This window comes from Branchiostoma floridae, chromosome 2 (genome assembly GCF_000003815.2).
Source record: "Branchiostoma floridae strain S238N-H82 chromosome 2, Bfl_VNyyK, whole genome shotgun sequence".
In the NCBI taxonomy this organism is placed as follows: domain Eukaryota; kingdom Metazoa; phylum Chordata; class Leptocardii; order Amphioxiformes; family Branchiostomatidae; genus Branchiostoma; species Branchiostoma floridae.
In genome coordinates this window covers 30,532,758-30,552,064 of record NC_049980.1, presented here as the reverse complement: position 1 = coordinate 30,552,064, position 19,307 = coordinate 30,532,758, and the positions used below count along the sequence as shown (strand labels likewise).

General features: G+C 41.7%; 2 protein-coding genes across 2 annotated transcripts in view; one reads left to right on the top strand and one right to left on the bottom strand.

Annotated features, from left to right (window-relative positions):
• Window positions 1-8,377, bottom strand: part of LOC118409697 (chondroitin sulfate synthase 1-like) — an 11,341-nt gene extending 2,964 nt beyond the window's left edge. The window contains exons 1-8 of the mRNA XM_035810934.1: window positions 7,535-8,377; window positions 6,543-6,661; window positions 5,792-6,025; window positions 2,783-2,900; window positions 2,319-2,398; window positions 2,227-2,262; window positions 1,346-1,528; window positions 1-223 (exon numbers count right to left, since the gene is read on the bottom strand). The exon at window positions 1-223 is cut by the window's left edge and continues 1 nt beyond it. Coding sequence (XP_035666827.1) covers window positions 1-223; window positions 1,346-1,528; window positions 2,227-2,262; window positions 2,319-2,398; window positions 2,783-2,900; window positions 5,792-6,025; window positions 6,543-6,661; window positions 7,535-7,739 — 1,198 coding nt within the window. The 5' untranslated portion in view covers window positions 7,740-8,377. The remainder of the gene's footprint in view (window positions 224-1,345; window positions 1,529-2,226; window positions 2,263-2,318; window positions 2,399-2,782; window positions 2,901-5,791; window positions 6,026-6,542; window positions 6,662-7,534) is intronic.
• Window positions 8,378-12,926: 4,549 nt separating this feature from the next.
• LOC118409692 (chondroitin sulfate synthase 3-like) lies at window positions 12,927-19,220 on the top strand. Its single transcript, XM_035810926.1, has 6 exons — window positions 12,927-13,146; window positions 15,213-15,766; window positions 16,390-16,554; window positions 16,899-17,104; window positions 17,451-17,617; window positions 17,997-19,220. The coding sequence occupies exons 2-6, from the start codon at window positions 15,253-15,255 to the stop codon at window positions 19,141-19,143; spliced, it is 2,199 nt and encodes a 732-aa protein (XP_035666819.1). The 5' UTR covers window positions 12,927-13,146; window positions 15,213-15,252; the 3' UTR covers window positions 19,144-19,220.
• The last annotated feature ends 87 nt before the right edge of the window (window positions 19,221-19,307 follow it).

Genomic DNA, 19,307 nt, shown 5'->3' with positions numbered 1-19,307 from the left:
TGAGGTCCTGTTGCCATGGTACCCCCATCTCCTGGGCCACACCCTCAGATGAGAACACATGGGTGGCATCGAATGACACCCAAGGGAGACTGTCCACTCTCTCTACGGGGAGGGGCAGCTCATGCAAGAGACTGTTTTGTTCTAAGGACGGGACAGATTTGTGCAGGGAGGGGGACAGGATGTTGTTGATGGAGTGGAGGGATTCCTGTAGTGTCTCAATTTCCTGTGTGGAAAAAAACCCCAGATGCAATATGTTATTCTAAGCTCTGGCTCTTTTTGAAATGAATCTTTTCTGCCTAGATATTGCCAGCTTCTGCTTGGATTTGTTACTTTGGATCTTGTAAATTGGCATGTGGGTGGATAAATGTTAGACAATTAATTTATAGAAGACACAGTACCCATTTGCTACTCAAGAAACTTGTCAGACTTTGTAAATGGTCAAACATTTCATGTAGCATCCACTATAGGGCTGGGTACCGGTACAGAAAATTCAGGTCCAGGTCCGGTTCAGGTCCAGAGGATCAGGTCCAGGTCCGGACCTGAACCTGGACCTGATTCAGTATGACTCATACCAATGGTCCATTTCACTACAAAGAAATCTGTTTGGTGGACTATTTGACTCACACTGGCGTCTTCAAATCCTACAACGCTAACTGCACCTGTGCGATTGGCTGTGAAACTTGACACAAATGACTATAAATTAACTCTACTCTACTTCACTCGTTATTTTCTTCCACCTGCAAGTGCCAAAATGTGTGAATGCCTGATAAAATAATCTGTTTATTTTCTAAACGGTCCAACATCCGGTCCCCCTAATTTTTTCAGGTCCGGTTTTTCTGGACCGGTCCAATAAGAAAAAACGGTTTTGTACCGGTACGCTGTACCGGTACCCAGCCCTAATCCACTACCATTCGTGAGTAACTGAGACAAAGACCTGAAGTCCACCACTAGAGGTATTTGACCAATGGGGTTAATTTGATCCAACTGGAGTTGATAATGGCATATTCTAACTGTTAGGCACATCAATAGACAGATTGATCAATGCAAAATGCATATTGTAAAATGTGCAATGGTTATTGTACACCCTGTCCTTGGTGCTGAAACAAGCATCAAATGAATTTCATTGAAATCATGCAGAGAATCAATCAATAAAAATGAAGTGATGAGGTACAGACAATATATAAACAGTGACTCCAACTCAAGCTAAGAATAAATATGGGCCATTCCAATGTAGTTGGCTATTTCTTGGAATTAAAAGTTATAGATTGAGAAAAAAAGATGTTTTGATTGTGTTATCACAAAGGATTCTGAACTGTAGTAGAAATGTAGAGGTTGGGAAAATCACCTGTTCAGTGGTGTTCATGGCAGATTTTGTGTAGTGCCTGTGCACTTGGTACATGACATGAGGGTCCTTCATGTGGTGCAGGGTCAGGGATTTCACCAGGTGCCTGTTTTTCTGCAGGTTTCCCGTGAAAGGTCTATCCTCGCTGAACTCTTCCTCATAGGCATGGTAGAACAGCTCTGTCAGCTGAAAAGTGTCACAGTGGGCTGATTAGTCTGTGATGGTAGTAGATGCACAATTTCATTTTATTTAAAGGGTGATTTTCCTTGTTACTGCTTCATAACTGTACCTGTAACACCTGTAACATCACTTTGACCTTACTCAGGAGACCAATCAAATCTGGTCAAAGAGGACAGGTGGTTACCATAGAGGCTTGGGTCTATGGAAAAGTCATTTTAGGGAGCACCAAAAGGGGTTACATTGGCCTCACAGGTGGTCCTTATGTAGAGGCAGTCACTTGTACAGTTTTCAGACTGTGTATCAATGGAAAGGTGGTCCTTATGTAGTAATGGTTACCTATACTGAGGTTTAAGTACATCCTCCCTTACCTCCTATGCCCGGGTACACTGTATGTATAGATGGTTGGTGACACAGCAACCCTTACCTCCCATGCCCAGGTACACTGTATGTGTGGATGGTTGGTGACACAGCGACCCTTACCTCCCATGCCCGGGTACACTGTATGTGTAGATGGTTGGTGACACAGCGACCCTTACCTCCCATGCCCGGGTACACTGTATGTGTAGATGGTTGATGACACAGCGACCCTTACCTCCCATGCCTGGGTACACTGTATGTGTAGATGTTTAGTGACACAGCGACCCTTACCTCCCATGCCCATGTACACTGTATGTGTAGATGGTTGGTGACACAGCGACCCTTACCTCCCATGCCCGGGTACACTGTATGTGTAGATGGTTGGTAACACAGCGACCCTTACCTCCCATGCACGTGTACACTGTATGTGAAGATGTTTAGTAACACAGCGCCCAATCTCCACATCCTCTTCCCTAGACATCACCTCCTCCATACATGTCTCCAGATGGGGGCACAGAGCTGCACAGGAAACAAATTTGATTCATTGTTGGTTCTCAGACTTGTGCAGGAAATTTCTTAAGTGGGCAAAATAGAAGTTACAATTCAAAGAAACACTAGGGATCCCAGTGCATTGCTCCAAATTTTTAGTAACCAAAGGTTTCTCAACATCTTAACTAGGCTGATATGTACGTAACAATGAGACTGACAATGAATATTAAACTTTTAAAATGTAGAAAATATGAAAAATATCAAATTGGAAGCGCTAAAATAGGACCATTCGGGCGTCGATTTGTAAAATGGACACTGAGAATTTGTGAACCCAGAAATTGTAATGGGTGTAGCCTGAAATGATGACACCATATTGTGTTTTATATTTAGTAATATGTACATGCATGTACTCACCCTGTATTGCAGCCCTACTGAAGATGACGCCCGGCCCTCCCATGCAGAAGTTCCTCCCATTCAGACCCAGCTTGTTCCGCACCTCGGGGAAGCCGTAGCCTGGCTGCCCCATGTACACCTGTACAGGCAGGTGACAGAACACACCTGTCCTTAATCTCCTACATGTAGGCCTGTGATGTTTTCTAACATTGAATGGGTTTTGTCTACATAACATGCAAATGCCATTTAGAATTACAGTAAATCTTTGTAAAAAAAAAATACCCCCCAAAAATGGTTCTTAGGCCACACCAATTTAATTTCTTGGTTCACGGATTCGCTCGCTCCTATTTTTTGGAAAAAAAAATAAAAATAAAAATTACCACTCAGCAAATTTTCACCATTAATGAAGCCATTCAGCAACTTTCTGGTGTAGCAAATTGGCCTTTATATTATAAGCTCCTTAAAGTGTGGGTACAGGTGCTGTTACTGTACAATAATAGTGTTTTTGTACTTTTTTCAAGCTGAAAACTTTTTTTCTTTGTGTTTTGGATTAGCCGTTACCTTTACCCCAACCATTTTACAATTTTTATTTTTATTTCGCCCTCTCGCTCCATATTTTTTATGAAAAAATCCGTGAACCAAGAAATTAAATTGGAGTGGCCTTAGTGGCAAATGTTGACACATACATGTAGATATTGGCACACCAAATCCTTGTGTGTGTTTTTGATGCACTTGTAACAGATTAGCCCTCAACAGAGGCTCTTAGTGGGTGTCACTCCACCATCAGGGAAAGTTATGTTAAGTGGCTGTTATACTTTTGGTCCAAAGAAATTGAGCTGTCATTTCTAAAAACAGTAGCTGTTCCAGTCAACAACATGCAGGAAACACAACCCCCTTATGAATGTCCCTCTGATGTTGTACTGGGTTTTGTTTTGTAAGATGGCCTTGGTAAACAATTAGCAGCCCACCTGTACAAACAGGTAAACAGAGGGCCTCATTCTGAGTAATACAAAAGACTGATTGGGCCACACTGAGTGGATTTCTTCGTTCTTGGATTCTTAAGAAATATAAGCTTGAAAACGGGTTCTGATCATCAGTTAATAGTATGTACTACGTTCCTCAGTTAGCACAACTAATTATAGGGCATGAGTCAGATGCAACTTTTCCTCCCAGCCCTCAATTTTCATGATTTAATCCCTGAGAATGAGTACACTTGCAGAAATATTGCATGAAAATTTCTGTGAACCAGGAATTTTGGTGTGGCCTAAGGATGATCCACAGGTAGGCCTAGCACCCAATCACCCAACATAAGAACTTTGAACATAAGATCTTTCGTGAAAAATAAGAAAGCTAGTGCTGGTCTGCCATTATTGTTGACATTCGGATCAAATTAACCTGCTTGGAAATATTTAAGTGGTTACAAAGAGCAGCATTATTCTTCAAGAAATCTGACTAGATAATATATTCAGGCCATGTTTTTATGTCAAGATGATAATTTCACAGTGTTAGGTTTATCACTTTTTTTGCAGTGAAACTTTCAAGCTCATGAATCAAAGAGTGTACATGAAGAATAACAACATTCCATTGACTTGAACCATTTCCCTCCATTGTCTCTCACACGTTTTTAAGTATTATGTAAGAAAGGTTGAGTGTAACCACCTCTTCAAGGAAGCATAGCCCAACAAAAACAGTGCAGTCTCTGATACCTGCACTAATTGGAACCCACTCTACCATGTCCACTTCTGGGTAATCATACACTCTCCTCTTTGTTATGGCTCGGTCTGAAGTTGCCATTCCTTCCACTTAAGGCTGAAAAGGCTTGGGAACTTAAACAGGTGGAAATGTCTCAGGCGCTGGTGTCAAAGACTCGTGTTGCCCGATCGGTGAAAACAGTATTTTGACAGCTTTTGTCACTGTTGAGTTAAAGTCTTTGAAATATGAAACTAATTTCATAACAAACAAATGAAGGAGAGAAAACACATACCAGGTCTGCAACTGTTTTCTGCTTGAATTCCTAGCTTTCTCTGTTTCCTCATATTTGAAACATTGCCAAAAAGCAAGAGTGCTATTTCCTTGTTGCTTGTTGAGGGTACTAGTAGTTATTTTATCCCATTTTGCTTAAAACAATATTACTTTGACAATCCACATTTTGTCATCATTTGTAGCAAATAAAGTAACATTATATCAGTCTAATATCTAGTCTAATATCTAACTAGTGCAAGCATATCAAATGTTTTTGTAACAAACTTATGGCAGTAACAAGGTTATTGGCATTAGGCCCTTAATACCAATACTTGATTTAACTTACAGTGACTGACAGTCCATGGGATCTTACCAATTACTCCGATTTATTCATTAACATCTGTGTTTAAATCTGTGTCAAAATCCTTCCCACATGTTTTGATGTATAGGGGTGGTGCCCATGTCTGTTTCTATAGCCTTTGGGCTCCACATGCCACTACTGTAACTAGTGTGTTCAACTCCTGTACTATTTCTCAGTAAGTTCTGGTGGAGGGCAAAATGGGTCTGTACAATTTCAATTTGTCAAGGTTTCTACTTGACCTGGTCAGTTCAAACCCCAGACCTTCAGAGTGCAAGAATTAAAATACCCATATTCCTTTTAAGTTAGTAACAGGTGGATGGTCACCTCTACATTGCCCCCTTCCATTTGCATAAAGCAACCCCAGACCTTCAGAGTGCAAGAATTAAAATACCCATATTCCTTTTAAGTTAGTAACAGGTGGATGGTCACCTCTACATTGCCCCCTTCCATTTGCATAAAGCAACATAAAAAATACAGCAAAATCAACAATATATACAGATATATAATTCAAAATGTATATAATATAAGATTGGTTTATTGGTTCAGTCAGTGAACAATAAAATACATTGCAGCTACTTCTACACAGCAGAAGGTGCTGAATTGTGCAATTTATACATTGTACTTCATACATGTGTAAAATCTATAAAGTATATGGCAAATATGAGTAATATCAAGCATAATCCAGACTAACAAACTCTCCTCCTCACCTTCTTGCTACTGTCTATCTTCCCCAGGAATTGCTTCAGCCTGTCCACATGTATGTAGGAGTCGTCGTCTGCGCGCATGAACCAGTCGTACTGCTGCCCGTGGGTCTGGCACATGTATTGCAGCATCCGGAAGGCCTTGCCCTGTGGGGGGTACACATCGTCCGACACCCCGGGGAGCGAGACGACGGGAAGGCGGTCATCTTCCCAGCTGCCGTGCTGGGAGAAAAATTCCACCTGTACAGGATACATGAGGGTATGTCAAGATAAGTTCTTAAACCGAAGACTTTATGTTCTAACACATTTATGATAGGGTTAGGGTCTAGGGGTTAGGGTTTGTGTTTGTGTGTTGGAACATGTACATTATACATGATTGTACATCAAGATAAGTTCTTTAACTGCAGAACCTATGTTCTAACACAACTATCATAGGGTTAGGGTCTAGGTGTTATAGTTAGGTTTAGGGTTGGGCTTGGGTTAGGTTCTAGGGGTTAGGGTTTGGGTTAGGGTTAGGGTGGCAGGGCTGGGTTAGAGTTAGGTTAGAGTTAGGGTTAGTGTTAGGGTTAGGGAAGAGTTAGGGTTAGGGGTTGTTGGAACATTGGGGTGTGTTAAACCATCTGGATAGCCTTACCCTCGAAGGCACACTCAAAGTCCATTTCAATAAATCAATGAAAGCCAGTGTGATAACAGTAGAAGCCCATGTGATAACCAAGTTATCACCTGGTCAGAAACACCTGTATCAAACAAAACCTACCTTTGAGACCTGCCGTCCCCATGTATTATTGCATGCCGTTGCCCTGGTGTGGAGAAACTTTCCTGCAGTCATCACTCCTACATACAGGGGCTGGCGTACCGTCAGCTCACCTGAAATCCCTGCAGGGAGCCAAAATCAGGTAACAGATATATCATGCATAACGGACAGCTGAAGCCAAAGTTTCAGGAATGCAAGGAAAACATTTTTACACTTGGCCATAGCACCAGGAACCTGTACTGTATTCTTTCTTAATAGCTTTCTTAAAATTCTTTCTGCATAGCTCTAGATAATTTTTATCCAATTGTTTGATTGTAGCACTACCTGTAATAGTATCTAGTATTTAGTATCCCATGCAATACTATTGAATCACTGCATTTAGCCCATGTGGGCAGGAACATGCAAATGAATAAAGATCTTAATCCTACTCTTGCAAAACACCAAACATTATTTTTTTTCAGGAGAGACAAGTGAAGTGATGTTGTTCTTCAGCACCAAGGACAGTAGCTGCAGTAGGTTGAACTGTACAGAATGTCCCTCTCACACCAGGATGGATTCTGACTGATAAGTGTGGTGGTTCTTTAGTACTAGTGTGATCATGTTGTTGCTCTTCTCAAACACAGGACACATTCAATCTCTAAGCAAGTCCCTAACCGATTCTATGTAGCCATCTTCATCTAAGTGGAGGGAGAAAAAAGGTGAGAAGTGTCTTTCCCAAGGGTACAACTATATATAGACTCCCTGTCAACATCAATAAAGGGTCAGAAGGATGATGCCTGAAACACAACGATTTACCAGTTTCAATGTTTTGTTAAAGTCTTCATTATAATGACAGGAGAGAGTGGCACTGCATATATTGCCTCTACTCTAGTTAGATCATGGCACCCTAAGCAGTTTGGGCAGGGTGCTCTAGGAAATAGCTTTAGACTCTCTGTCAACAACCCTAACCACAAAACTACCTTGACAACATTTGAACAGTCACTTTGATATCTTACCTGAGTCTGTGATGTCTGCACTCTGCCCATCAATCCCCGCCAGCAGTGAAATGAGGTAAGTCGGGAAGGGGAGGAGGATGAATATGGTCGACAGCGCGATGCCCACTATGGTGCCTGACAGGAAGGGCAGCAGGCACTTGTGATGGAGAATACTGGACAGCCTGGGCCGTCGTCTGTGGCCTCGGACCCACATAGATGCCTTCATCGCTCATTGTAAGTCATGCATGGTTCGCTGCAGACAACCTGTTGACAAATTGGTTAGGAATCAGAAACATTTTACCATCTGTTGTTTTTTTACACTCGTGACCTGGGTGCAATAAAACGTCTTTGTGAATTGCTTCACTTAACCCCTGTGGTCCTTTTGTGTGCTGTTATTTTTTGTTTATCTAAATAAATAAACGAGCTATAAATGTACTTTGCCATGCTTTGTATGTTAGAAATGTCCCAACTGTCTGTTCTATGCATGTGGAAAATTGTTCTATGCAAAAACAATCACTCTGTACTTCAAGCAACCTTTCTTTTAAGACCAGGTGCCACTGTGCATTCAATAATACACTCAGATGATATTTGATTTGAGCATTGCTGCTCTTTTTCATCCTCTACTCTATTAGTCTCTGTTTTGCAATTTTGAAAATGTCTGGAGGTCTACTGTTCCTCAAAAATATGTGCTACACAATGTATCAAACATAATGTTACAAGTTAACACAACAGATAGTGACAAATTTTGCAGTGACATTTCAGATCAACACTTAACACTTATCATTGTCAGGCTATACACATATGCCGGCTTGCATTATGACCAGTGATACCCCACCATGCAATACACTTCATGATGCTATGAACGAGTACATAGAGGATTTTCAAAGAAAGCTTATTAGCTACAGTAACTGTATAATCTAAGTAACGCATTTCTGTTGATGAATAACGTTGTTGAGGGAGAACTGTTGTCATTGCCCCCTTGGAAACACAAGTCCTTCCAGCTAGTTTTCATCTTCTTTTGTCCGTGGTTTAAGCCCCGATGTAAGGTCGGGACAAAGGTCATAGGTGAGTGAAATATTGCACCACTTGGGCGACCTGGGGGGCTCCGCTTTACATCGGCCTATTCACACCCTGAAAACAAGGTTAGAGCAAACACTTAAGAAAGTTACTTTTCAAGTCAATGGTGAAACATGCTATGGAGATGTTCAGTTGTTCTCTAGTTAAGCCCAAAGAATAGGGAGAATGGCTGCATGCCCCATGCTATAAAATGCCAGACTTTTTTCCACAGTCAACGTGTTTAGTAATTTGTTTTGTTCTCATGTTTTGGTAATTTTGTAAGCTTGCCATCTAAGATTACAAAACATGTTCTTCAACACTTTGTATAACCGGAATGTAACACTCAGTTTTCACAGCTAATGTGATTTGCCACCAGTTAAACAGAACACTAGTACTGCACTTTTTGTGCATATTTAAAAGATCAGGTTATACGAAAGCTATACTGGTTATTGTATGGTTTATCTGCACAATTTGGGCCTAAAATTTTTAGAGTATTTGAGCTGAAAAGTGTTTTTTAAATGTCTGATACAAACAACATTATTTTATGATCAAAGTCATCACTCGTTTGGTATTAGATGAAGAACAAATGGAACAATTTCTTTATTTCCAGAATGGCTGTAATACTTAACAGAAATTAAAAGCGAACAGGAGAAAAAAGTTGATGAAACACAAGAAATATGAACTGAACCATTTACATTGTGTCACCAGCCCTTTCGTTTGCCATAAATATAACATGACAGTCCCTATAATTTACCAATTAGTTTGCAACAGTTGGATGCTCAATTGGCGATCCCTGCAGCTTAGTCTCAGTCATCACTCTTGAGTCCCTTTGTTAAGGTGCCATGTTGAATTATAAATGAGTCCGCTGCATGTGGTTATAAATAATACACCTGTCCTAAAGATAATCACACATATGGGAATGAAGGTTCAAGGCAACTGCATCTTTATATGCGATCTCTGGGGTATAGGACATGGCAAGTTAATTGCCTTTTTGTGCTTCATTGACATGTTGTCATTTTCTTTGTTTGCGCATACCCCTAATGTAAAGCCAGGTTCACACGTGCGTATACACTGAGTCTCAAGTCCGTATGTGGTCTGTTTGGAATTCTTTGCCTACCAGGCTTCACAGGTCGCTGATATATTGTAGAAACTGCACAAATATAGACACATAACATGCCAGGGGAGTTAGCTGTCCGAGAAGTACGGTTTGCTACCAGCTAACTCTGGCTATATTTATCCAATTTCAATTTTTACAGCAACCTGTGGAGCCTGGTAGATGCTAATACTTCTATATGGACCTCATACGGACTTGAATATATACGCACGTGTGAACCCACCCTAAGGGGCATTACGCCTTCCTTTCGGCACGTTCAGAGGTTACAGACAAGCTAACGTAGCATGTCACCCGGGACGTGGGAAAGGTGAGAAAGGGTGCTGCCGTGTAAAAAAAATTGATCATGTCTACACGCGTCTATTTTATAAAGTTAAATATATACTTCAGACTTTAACCTTTGAGTTGAATTAAAGTTGATCAAATGACAATCTGATATCTATTTTCTTGCCATGTGGGAAGCACAAGTGTTGATTTCATATGGCCTTGCTACTTTGCCCCCCAAAGTAAAATTAATACCGCCATACATATGCGTAAAATAGGAGGCAGTTCTAAAAAGTTGTAGATCTCGAAGCAGATGTAAAAATGCGAAATCGTAACGTTTCTCAAACTCCTGTTTGATTGGAATGGGGCGTGATGAGAAACGTTTCAATGCTTGTAGTTTGATGTACTACTTCTTTATTTTATGTAAATGTTCCACTGTATGATGTATGTGTGTTCGATGGCACCCAACCTCAACATGTATTGCTTGTTGCAATTTCAAAAAAATAAAAATAATTGTAAAACGTTACGATTTGCCTTTCTACATCCGAATGAAGATCGATCACTGAAAATTGCCACCTTTACGTTTTTTTCCAGTGTGAACACGTTAAGATATGTGCCAAAACGTGTCGGAATGTGTTTATCTGATGGACTCCTCACCTCAGGTTCAACAAGTTAACCTCACATTGTCCTGTAGATCGACCTCATAAAAATTCCAGCCACTCCGCGGCAAACTTTGACCTGATGCAGAGATCAAAGACGTTATACAAAAGTATATAACGTCCTTACAGAGATAAAACAAGCGTTACCGCCTGGTCCTAGGTCACAAAATGACACCTTATACCCTCACCTGATTGTACCAAAATGTTAGAAATTCACGCAAAGATTGCTTTGGAATTTCTAGTTTGCAATTCATCAAACTTCACTGTAATTTTTGTTGTATTAATAAAGCTTCCTATAATAGCGACTCACTCTTTTCTAAGACAGCGTGGCATTTGAATCTAGAACCTTAGACATTTTGTACAGTCAAAATCAAAGCAGGACGAAAGGTGTCACCCGAAGATCCGGCAATCTCCTGGCAACCGTGGCACGTTCTGAATAGCCTGGAGTCCAGTCTTGTTGGCTTTAGTTACTCCTAACGGTGGTTACTCTGACAACAATTAGCGGCCAGTGGTTGCGGACCAATATAGCTAATTAGGCTGTCCTTGAGGCTACGCTCTGAAAGCCACCCCACCCCCGTTATTAGCAAGGTGTCGTTGTAGAAACGTTTGCATAACGTTCAGTAAAACTGTGTTATCTGCATTATCTTAGTAAACATAATAGCATGGAAACGTTCAAATATACATTACGGTCATCATATATATATATATATATCAGGTATCGCATATATTTAGCAGCTATCAAAAATCAATCGATGGTGACTGCAAATTATGACCATTGCCCCTAACACGACAAGTAAATAGTCAAAACCTTACTGTGTGAAGGTTTTTTTTTTTTACATATTTTATGGTCAAAACAGACGTGAGCATTCTGTCAAAATAATATCATGGCCGGCCTGTGCCGTTTGGTAAATGTCCGTACGTTAAGCCATGAGTAGGTCAGGCGTTCTCGATAAAAACGTCATTCAACTATTGAGGAATGTCCATGTAGCTCGACTGGTAACAGACTCACAGTTAAATACGTTAAAGGTGATGGGCTATATAACAACCCCTCCATGTAAAATTATACACTGCTACTGAAACAGCTAGGAAACTTGTTGCTCTGTGAGTCACTAGGCACTAAGGCAAGGGTCTGAACGCATGAAATAACGAATTCAACTTTCCCAGACAATGTACGTCCTGTTTTTAAGACTTTGTACCTCCGGTTTCTATCAAACAGCCGCATATTTCTACCTGTCACCCGATGAATGAATCATTCATGGGCTGCACAGTTCGCCGTGACCCGCTGAATGGACGTGCGTTTCTATGCTCGACACGAGTGCAAGCGACTTCCCCGCCTTGGCAAACAGACGTGTTTAACACATGAAATATGGCGATGTATGAAGAACTGCTTAGTTCACTGTATCCCGCACGTACATGCACACTAGTCTCTAACCGACCGAACCGACTCCACCTTCAAGAATGTGGCGCTTAGTAATAAGATTTCTTGAAATAAGAACACCGATCTAGCGATCTATGACTGAACAAAAATTCCCAAGAAAACAACGTGATGATATACATATATAAATATATACACAGAGAAAGAGCGAAAGAAAGAGAGGTCGAAAGAGAAGAGAAATCTAACATTCCCCTCATCAATGGACGTAAGGTTACGAACTCACCTTATGTTCCGCGTACTGAGCGAGCCCGCGTCAGTCAGTCATTAAGAGGATTCTCCGCATTTTCCCTGCGTGTTGTGGTGTGTTGGTGCCACACTGTGTCGGTTCTGACTGTCTCACCGCTCGGCGCTACCATCTCACGGACAGGTGGATCTGTAAGTCGGGCTGGAGACTACACCCCATTCTGCTCAGGTGAACCCACACAAACTGATGACCCGAAACATCTCAGAAATGCGCCGCACGTTTAGCTACTATACTCAGAGAAGTATCACATCAATCCTTACTAGAGCGCGTTTCCTCTTTGTATACACATTTTTTTCTTCAAAACGTTGCACCCCCCCGTTTCGTCCATCCCCACGCCCCATTAGGCATACCTTTGTTGTGACAATTACGTGAAATTCCAGGTTGAGGTGCGGGGTCGTGTTGGCTCAGGTCCCGTTACGCAAACAGGTTCGGGTTACGGCGAGAGCCATCTTTACTTAGCAGGTATCAATCCCCAACTACCTGTTGGAATAGGCGAGACCAACTATGGGCCGGGGGAGGACAGGTTAGAAAAATCCTTGTACAAGTGATTTTTGACACTCTTTTTCCAAGAATGCTACCTTAGTTTAAACAACAGTAGAGAATTATACTTCCGTAGGAGAAGAATTGGTAAAAAAAAATGCACGACGGAATATTTGTTCGAGAAAACTCCCCCTGGTGACAAAGAATGGTAGAGTCCCCGTTTGCGCGCATGTCCTGGGCAGGCGACAACCCGAGCAGGTAGAAACGGGTTGTTTCTTCACGAGGACATCTTGGAGACAGTGGCCGGAATGACCGTTACTCTCTCACCTATCCGGCGGGTTACATCAAAGGGAGGCCGGCGTCACAGGTAGCCAGACACCCAAGGTGTGTTTACGTATCCTCCCCGTGTGTACTGGACAGTTTCATACACGTTATGGGTTTTACATGTATGTGTGACCGTTACTTCAATAGAATGGTTACGTAGACTTCGCACAAATATGTAACGTGTACGCTACTGGGTGTACAGGCGGTTGTTGGTTAACGTGGATCTGTTTTAGAAACACTACACACCAGCTAGGGGATGACTAGTAATACTAGTTGCTCTGAGGATTTGGTGTCTTACCACGAATTATTGATTTTTTTGACGTGAAATAATGTGGTCTTTCAGTAAGGTGAATTGAAAGATGCCACCACTCATATGGTTTGCAGTAAAATTGGCCAACAGGTACGCGACAGATCCTTCATAATAGATCTAAAGCTCTTGTTTCTGACAATAATATTTCACAGAACACAATCAAATGTCCCTATCGTAGGATGATAGCACCAGATCAAATAGCGTTCCCCAAATTTTCCACAATGCTTTCATCCATAACAATCAGGAGTACAGGTGGTTGTGGGTTACACTGTTTTATAAACACGTACCAGCTATGTGGTAGCTAGTAATACTAGTTGATCTGGGGATTTGGTGTCTTACACATATTGATTTTTTTGAGCGTGAAATAATTACGTCTTTTCAGTAACTTAAATGAAAAGATACCGCCACTCATATGGTTTACCAAAAAATGGCCAACAGGTACTGTACAGATCCTTGATAATAGATGTTAATATCTATCTCAAAGCTCTTGTTTCTGACAATATTTCACAGAACACAATTAAATGTCCTTATCGTAGGATTATGGCACAAGATCTAGTAAATTTACCCCAAATTTCCCATGCTGCTTTCTTCCATAACAGACAGGGGTACAGGTGGCTGTGAGTTAACGAGGATTTGTTTGATAAACACGTACGAACCAGCTATGGGGTAGCTAGTAATACTAGTTGATCTGGAGATTTGGTGTCTTACCACATATTATTGATTTTTTTGGTCGTGAAATAATGTGGTCTTTCAGTAACATAAATTGAATGATGCCGCCACTCATATGGTTTGTCTAAAATGGCCAGCAGGTAATGTACAGATCCTTAATAATAGATGTTACTATCTATCTCAGAGCTCTTGTTTCTAACAATATTTCACAGTAGGATTATGGCACCATGATCTAGTAATGTTCTCCCAATTTTCCACAATGCTTTCATCAATAACAGACAGGAGTACAGGGCGGTTGTGGGTCAACTAAGATTTGTTTGATAAACACGTACGAACCAGCTTAATACTAGTTGATCTGGGGATTTGGTATTATACCACAAATTATTGATTTTATTGGTGTTAAATATTGTCGTCCTTTCAGCAATGTAAGATGAAAGATTCCGCCACTCACACGGTTCACCTTAAATGATTTTATAGTATATATAAAGTGGCTACCATGTTCCCTACAGGTCATCAATAATCAATGTAAATAGCTCAAAAGTCTGGCTTATGTCAATATTTTACGCTTTTGAACATTAAATGCCCCCGATTGTAGGGTTATGGCACCAGATCTTGTAATGATCTCCAGAATAAGATTTCCCCTAATGCTATCCACATCCTATCCACAACAACTTAATTTCCTGTCATGATCGTTCTCTGGCATTTCAAGTGTTTACCCACGGCAGAAGACCACCAATATATGACGTACTTAGGAACAAGGCAAAGCCGATATGCAAACAGATCCTGCGGGATTTCAACACGTTCGTTTGACACAAGGACATCACATTTGTACTCTGTGATTACCCATTGGCTAAGTAAAGGCTCAGCTTACTGGTACATGTCGCGTGTAAAGAAATGATGAGACACTGACGTTTTTTGTCACTCCGGTCCTACGATAGGGACATTTATTTGGGGTCCTTCTAAAGTTATACTAATGATAATTAAAACGTATATTAATATTGTTGCCTAAACTTTCCTGTATGCATTTGTTATACGTATCTTCACTCATACCACGTACGTACGGCTTGTAGTATTGTTGCCCTTCGAGTCATGAATGTACAACATAGGTCTTTCAACAACGTGTTGTTTATATTCTTCATTCCAGCAGGTATTTCTGAAGCAAGATTTACACACACAAACGTCACAGAATGGCTGTTGGAAAGTTGACATCGTTCCTAGTGGGCCTACTGGTGGGAGTGACAATCTCTGTAACACTCCTCATCATCGGCTCACCGCATCTGCTCTCAACCATCGCCCATTACAACAACAGTTTTAGAGAACCACACAGCAAGCCTACTGTCAACAACAACAACAACAATAAACAACACGCCACGCAGCCAAGAACTCTCGAAAGGGACTCATTTCTAGAGGATAGGTCCTTAAAGAATATAGAAACCACAGACACTCCACCGCAGAATAAATATCAAGGAGATGCCCCCATCCAAGTCATCGACATCCCCAACTTGGTGTCTCAGGAACTCAGTCTCAGGAGAACGGTGTTTGTGGGGGTTCTGACGTCTTGGAGCGTGCCTTCTAGTACACAGCAGTTGAGCGTTATGAAGACATGGGGAGCAGAGATGGCGGAGGGAGACATGACGTTCTATGCGGGGATGGAGGAGAGCATAGAGGAGGACGAAAGTGTGCCTGTGCAAAGGGTCACTGGTGAGTGGAAATAATCTTCATTTTAGAGGTATCAAAGTACATACATTGCACTGTTGTTTCAGTGTTTCGAAACTTGTTTTACCATTGTCCGGCTGGCTTAATTATTAAGCTCATATAATTTCTACCACAGTCAAGAATGTTATGTCCACAGTTGCGTTTGTGATCGTGTTTGTGTGTTCGTTTGTTTGCATAGCTCAAAAAGTTATTGGATGGTTTTGATATTTGGTATGCGGGTAAGTATCAACATACTAGTAAACAAAGGACACGTTTGATTTATGAATGGGCCTCCTAGTGGCTTTAGGTGGTACTGAACTTGAAATTTAGGTTTTGGGTATCCTAGGTTTCCAACATGCTATGGTCACGATTCATTAGTGGTAAGCATCTTTTATGCAAGGGATTGAGTTGTGTTGGCTTGCACCATCTAGCGGTTTATTTGGAACTGCAGGCTTGTACAAGTTTCTAGCATGGACCATGTTTCTAGAATATATGAAGGGACATGATTGAAGGGACTTGATGGGCTAAAGCAAAGACTTCTAATTTGAAAAATCAAACAGCTGACAACTTCTTCATAGCATAGAATCATGCAAAAGTGTGAGTTAAAAAAATATTTTCTACTCCTTCAGGTAGCACCATGGGACAGAAGATGTACTCCGCCTTGCGGCACATGTGCTATGTGCACCTGGACAAGTTCAAGTTCTTCCTGCTGACTATGGACAACACTTACGTCAATGTGCACAACCTGACCGTACTGTTGGATGGGCTACAGAGTTCGGAGGTCATCTACATGGGTAAGCTACATTGCCTTTAAGACACGTTGTGTGAGTGTGTGTCTGTGTCTGCCTGTGCATGTGTGTTTGTGTCTGTGGGTGGGTGAGCGTATGTGTATGCGTGGGCATGCATGTGTGTATTTGTGTATGCATAAGTGGGTTTGCTTCAGTGTCAGTGTCTGCCCGTGTGTGTGTGTGTGTGTGTGTGTGTTTGTGTGTGTGTTTGTTTGTTTGTGTGTGTGTGTGTGTGTGTGTGTGACAGAGAGTGTGCGTGCGTTTTTCATTTCTTCTTTGATTTGTATTATTGACGAGTGGTTTACATTGTGTCCCTAAAACTCAATTATTTTTCGTTTTTCTTTTCCCAGGCTCCAGCAAACGTGGCCCAGGCGACCCCACCGCAGTCCAGTACTGTGAGCTCGGGCCCGGTGTCGCGCTGAGTAGGAAGGCCATGCAGGGACTGTGCACTCACGTGACCAGCTGTGCGAAACTGTCAGCCAATCCCAGCCCAGCTTACAGTCTGGCCTTGTGCCTTCAGATGACCACTGCCACCAACTGTACTACAAGTGCAGAGGTATCAACTTGTTCCTCAGCTTCCTGTAGTGTTATCGCTTACAAACAAACAAACAAACGAATAAACAAACCGACAAACAAGCAAACACGAAGCAACACGAATTATTTTGGAGCTATGACCTTAACCAAGAAATTTATGCATACACCACGTATTGCCAGAGCTATTGACACTTTCAAAGTTATATTTAATATAACAAATCCATCATCATATTATACATGTAGTTGCTATTTTACAAAGGAGGGAAGTCGGGTAATTTTCTTTACCTTATTCTGTCCGAAACATTCTGATGAAAGTTATGTTCGGTAATAAACACACAAAATTTGTTTGTTTCTTGTACTTCCTTCAGTCGAAGAGGTTATTTCACAAACTCGGGGACTCGGAAGACTTCGACGGAGACCTGGACGGAAAGCAGTTTGTAGCGTCCTCCGTCACGCTCCATCCCGTGGGCCGGCTGGAGACGATGTTTAGACTTCACCAGAGCTACGTCATCAGGAGGATACAGGACAAGTTATTGTAGGTTCTTCTCTTGCAATCTGTTACGAAGAAACGTGTTCAATATCGATAAAGAACCAGACTCCTGTGATTTGAGACAGCTAGATATTTGTCTGTGTGCACGCGTGTGTGAGGTTAATGCAAAGGCTTGATTTGTTATTTTGAAGAAGACAACGTTATACATAATGCTAATACACTAGTGTTCGTTGTAGCTGGGCTCAGTCGATCATGCCCCCTTTGAAAATATGTATGAACTGCAGATATAGACTAGGTCCGAGCTCTGACTGTCCGCAGATAAATGCTCTGTTCAATTCTGTTGTGCGACTTCCAAATTGCTGTTGAAAGGAAAGACCTACCATTAGCGCACTCTTTCAACTTTTTTGTAATATCTCATTTCCAGAAATCACAAAGACTTGGAGGACAGAATTTACCGCCTCAACAGGCTCATTGCCACGACAGGGCCCCACGGGGATGTCAAACTACTGCTCGGCGACCAGGATAAATCCAAATCACCTGATGTCGTTCCCTGGCAACTGATTTATGAGGACAGTGAAGAAGAGGAACATCTTGCCGATATCTTACCAAGTCTTGGCGATGTTGTGCAGCTTTCTGTAGAAGCTCTAAGGGCTGAGGCTATGATAGAAACTAAACTGAAAGCTGTCTTTCAGAGATACCACCCCGTCACGGGCATCGAGTATAGACTAGAGTACGAGGAATCAGACGGCGATTTTGCGGCTTCGCATTTCGTGGACGTACAGAGACCGTACGGAAATCTTCGTACGGTATCTGCAACAGTAGGCCACAAAGAAAGAGTGAACTTCGTCGTGCCAGTGTTGGAAAATTCGCAACACCTCGAGGAGTTTCTGCAAATGTTTGAAAGCTCCTGCTTGACCGTCAGTGATGGGAATGAAGTCGCCCTAACGATAGTTAATTTTGGCGTAACAAAGAAGTTTAACAGGTTACACCAGTTACTTTCTCCATACGAGAAGAAATATGCGGATTTTACCATCAAAGTAATCAACGTGAAATCGGAATCGTTTTCGTACGCACGAGGAATCGAGCTCGGTGTAAGAGCAGTTTCGGACCCTGACTCCTTACTCTGTGTTCTAGACATGCACGCCACAATAAGTCCCGACTTCATGAACAAATGTAGACTCAATACGCAACGAGCAAACCAAGCCTACTTCCCCATTCCGTACCAACAGTTTGACTTATCTGCGACCAAATCGTCTTTGTTGACAGACGTTGACATAGCCCCCGGTACGGGATTCTGGTGGGAGAACAACTTCGACACTTTCTGCGTGTACAAATCCGACGTGCCGAGTTTGGAACATCTCCAACCCAGCGGCAGAAACCTAAGTGACAAGTTAACAGTGCAAAAATCCTTCAGTGTTTTTCGCGTGCCAGAACCAGGGTTGATGCTACCACAGAGGGATCGTCACTGCAGTTCTAAATTCATGACGTTCGACCAAACCGATATCTGTTTACAGAAGCAAAAAGAAATCTTGACTATGCAGAGACACTTCAGCAATTTGACGGGAAGATGATAGTGTGACTAAACGAATACATGTTGCATTTTTTTGGTTTGCTTTTGTTGCTGTTAGTAAATTACGTTTACATGAAATCAGGTCTGATGTTGTTACCTCCATGAAAGATTGAGGTATTGTTATTGATGTGTCTGTGTCTATGTGTCTATATGTGTGTGTGTGTG